The following is a 1300-nucleotide window of genomic DNA, read 5'->3' as shown; positions in this document are numbered from 1 at the left end:
GTGTTTACTTATGCCCCCTGTATTTTAACATAGGGGGGTGCATACTTATGCCCTCTGTATTTTAAGGAAGAACATTTATTTACATTATTCATTCACAAAAAAAGGTTAAAAGGTTGTATTTTCCTAAATTTTTTGAATTAAGGCATTAAGATAAATTTCCAAAAGATGATTTTCTTTATTCCTCTTTTTAATCAACTTTACCATGGGTGTGTAAACTTCCTCAAGCCACTGTACCTACCTACTGTTACTTACCTACTACACTTACGGAAGCATCGCGAGGTATTTCCAAGACAGACTTTCCGGTTCAGTCAGGTAACGTGACACCTGTTGGGGGGGGGGCGGGGCTAAACGGCCCGAGAGCTGCATCGCTGCCTAAGGTGTGGCCTGGATTGTTTATCAGCAGCAGCAGTTTCAGTTGAGACATTTTCAGGTGCAGCAGAGACAAAGAGACAGGTGAGTGTGTCCCTTCACTTTGTTAAATTAGCAGCAGACACTTGTTTCACGTTGTGGTTTTAAATCTTTAAATACTGTGTTACCTGTGGCAACAACCAACCGGTGTGGTGTTAGTGACCACCTTAAATCACTTCAACATCTCTGCTGTGTTGTCAAAATAACGCGTTAAAGTGCGTAATTATTAGAATTAAACCTACAAAATGGTTGAATGTGTTGGCTGTCATTTTTATTTTCGATTAAACAGGAAGTGTTTAAGTTTTAAAAACATTGAAAAGACGTTTTCCTTTGATTCAATTTCCAAGCCACCAGGAGAAAATGTCGGTTTAAAAGCTCCCAGCGTGTTATGATGTTGTAGTGTCAGTTAAAATAAAATCTAAAGGTCTCGATGATTTGTTAATTGACAAAGAAATAATCGGCAACTGTTTTTTTTATAATCGATTAATCGATTGAACCTGTAGTCCCAGCTTCTTCTAACACATTTGTGTTAGCTATGTCGCAGTAAACGTGCCTACTGTCTTTAAGTTTAGGAGTTATGTTCGATAATGTCATTTCTTTTTCACTCAAACTCTATTTTAAGAAGTAAATAATTGCTAACAATATGAATGTTGTTGCAGATTCTTCTCCCAGAGCAGCACCAGTGGATCAACATGTCCTCCCGGCCCAATGGGAGTCCACCTCCCTACGACTCAGATACCAGAGAGTAAGTCCTTTCAATAATAATAATAATAATAATAATAATAATAATAATACAGTAAACATGTTTCTGTTTATTCTATATGCTCAATTTAAAAATATTCACTGAGCTCAAGTTGATGACTGACTGTATGAACACCCCCTGATTGGTTTA

General features: G+C 37.3%; 1 protein-coding gene across 2 annotated transcripts in view; it reads left to right on the top strand.

Annotated features, from left to right (window-relative positions):
* The first annotated feature begins 229 nt into the window (after nt 1–229).
* Nucleotides 230–1300, top strand: part of oclna (occludin a) — a 28742-nt gene continuing 27671 nt past the window's right edge. For both annotated transcript variants that reach the window (XR_004335676.1, XM_032539843.1), the window contains exons 1-2: nt 230–453; nt 1068–1153. Coding sequence is in view for 1 of the 2 variants with exons in the window: in XM_032539843.1 (XP_032395734.1) it covers nt 1101–1153 (53 nt within the window). In the remaining variant the exon portion in view is untranslated. The remainder of the gene's footprint in view (nt 454–1067; nt 1154–1300) is intronic.

The sequence above is a fragment of the Etheostoma spectabile genome, chromosome 16, assembly GCF_008692095.1.
Source record: "Etheostoma spectabile isolate EspeVRDwgs_2016 chromosome 16, UIUC_Espe_1.0, whole genome shotgun sequence".
NCBI classification, from domain to species: Eukaryota; Metazoa; Chordata; class Actinopteri; order Perciformes; family Percidae; genus Etheostoma; species Etheostoma spectabile.
The sequence above is the reverse complement of the archived record's forward strand: the minus strand, read 5'-3'. Positions and strand labels throughout refer to the sequence as shown.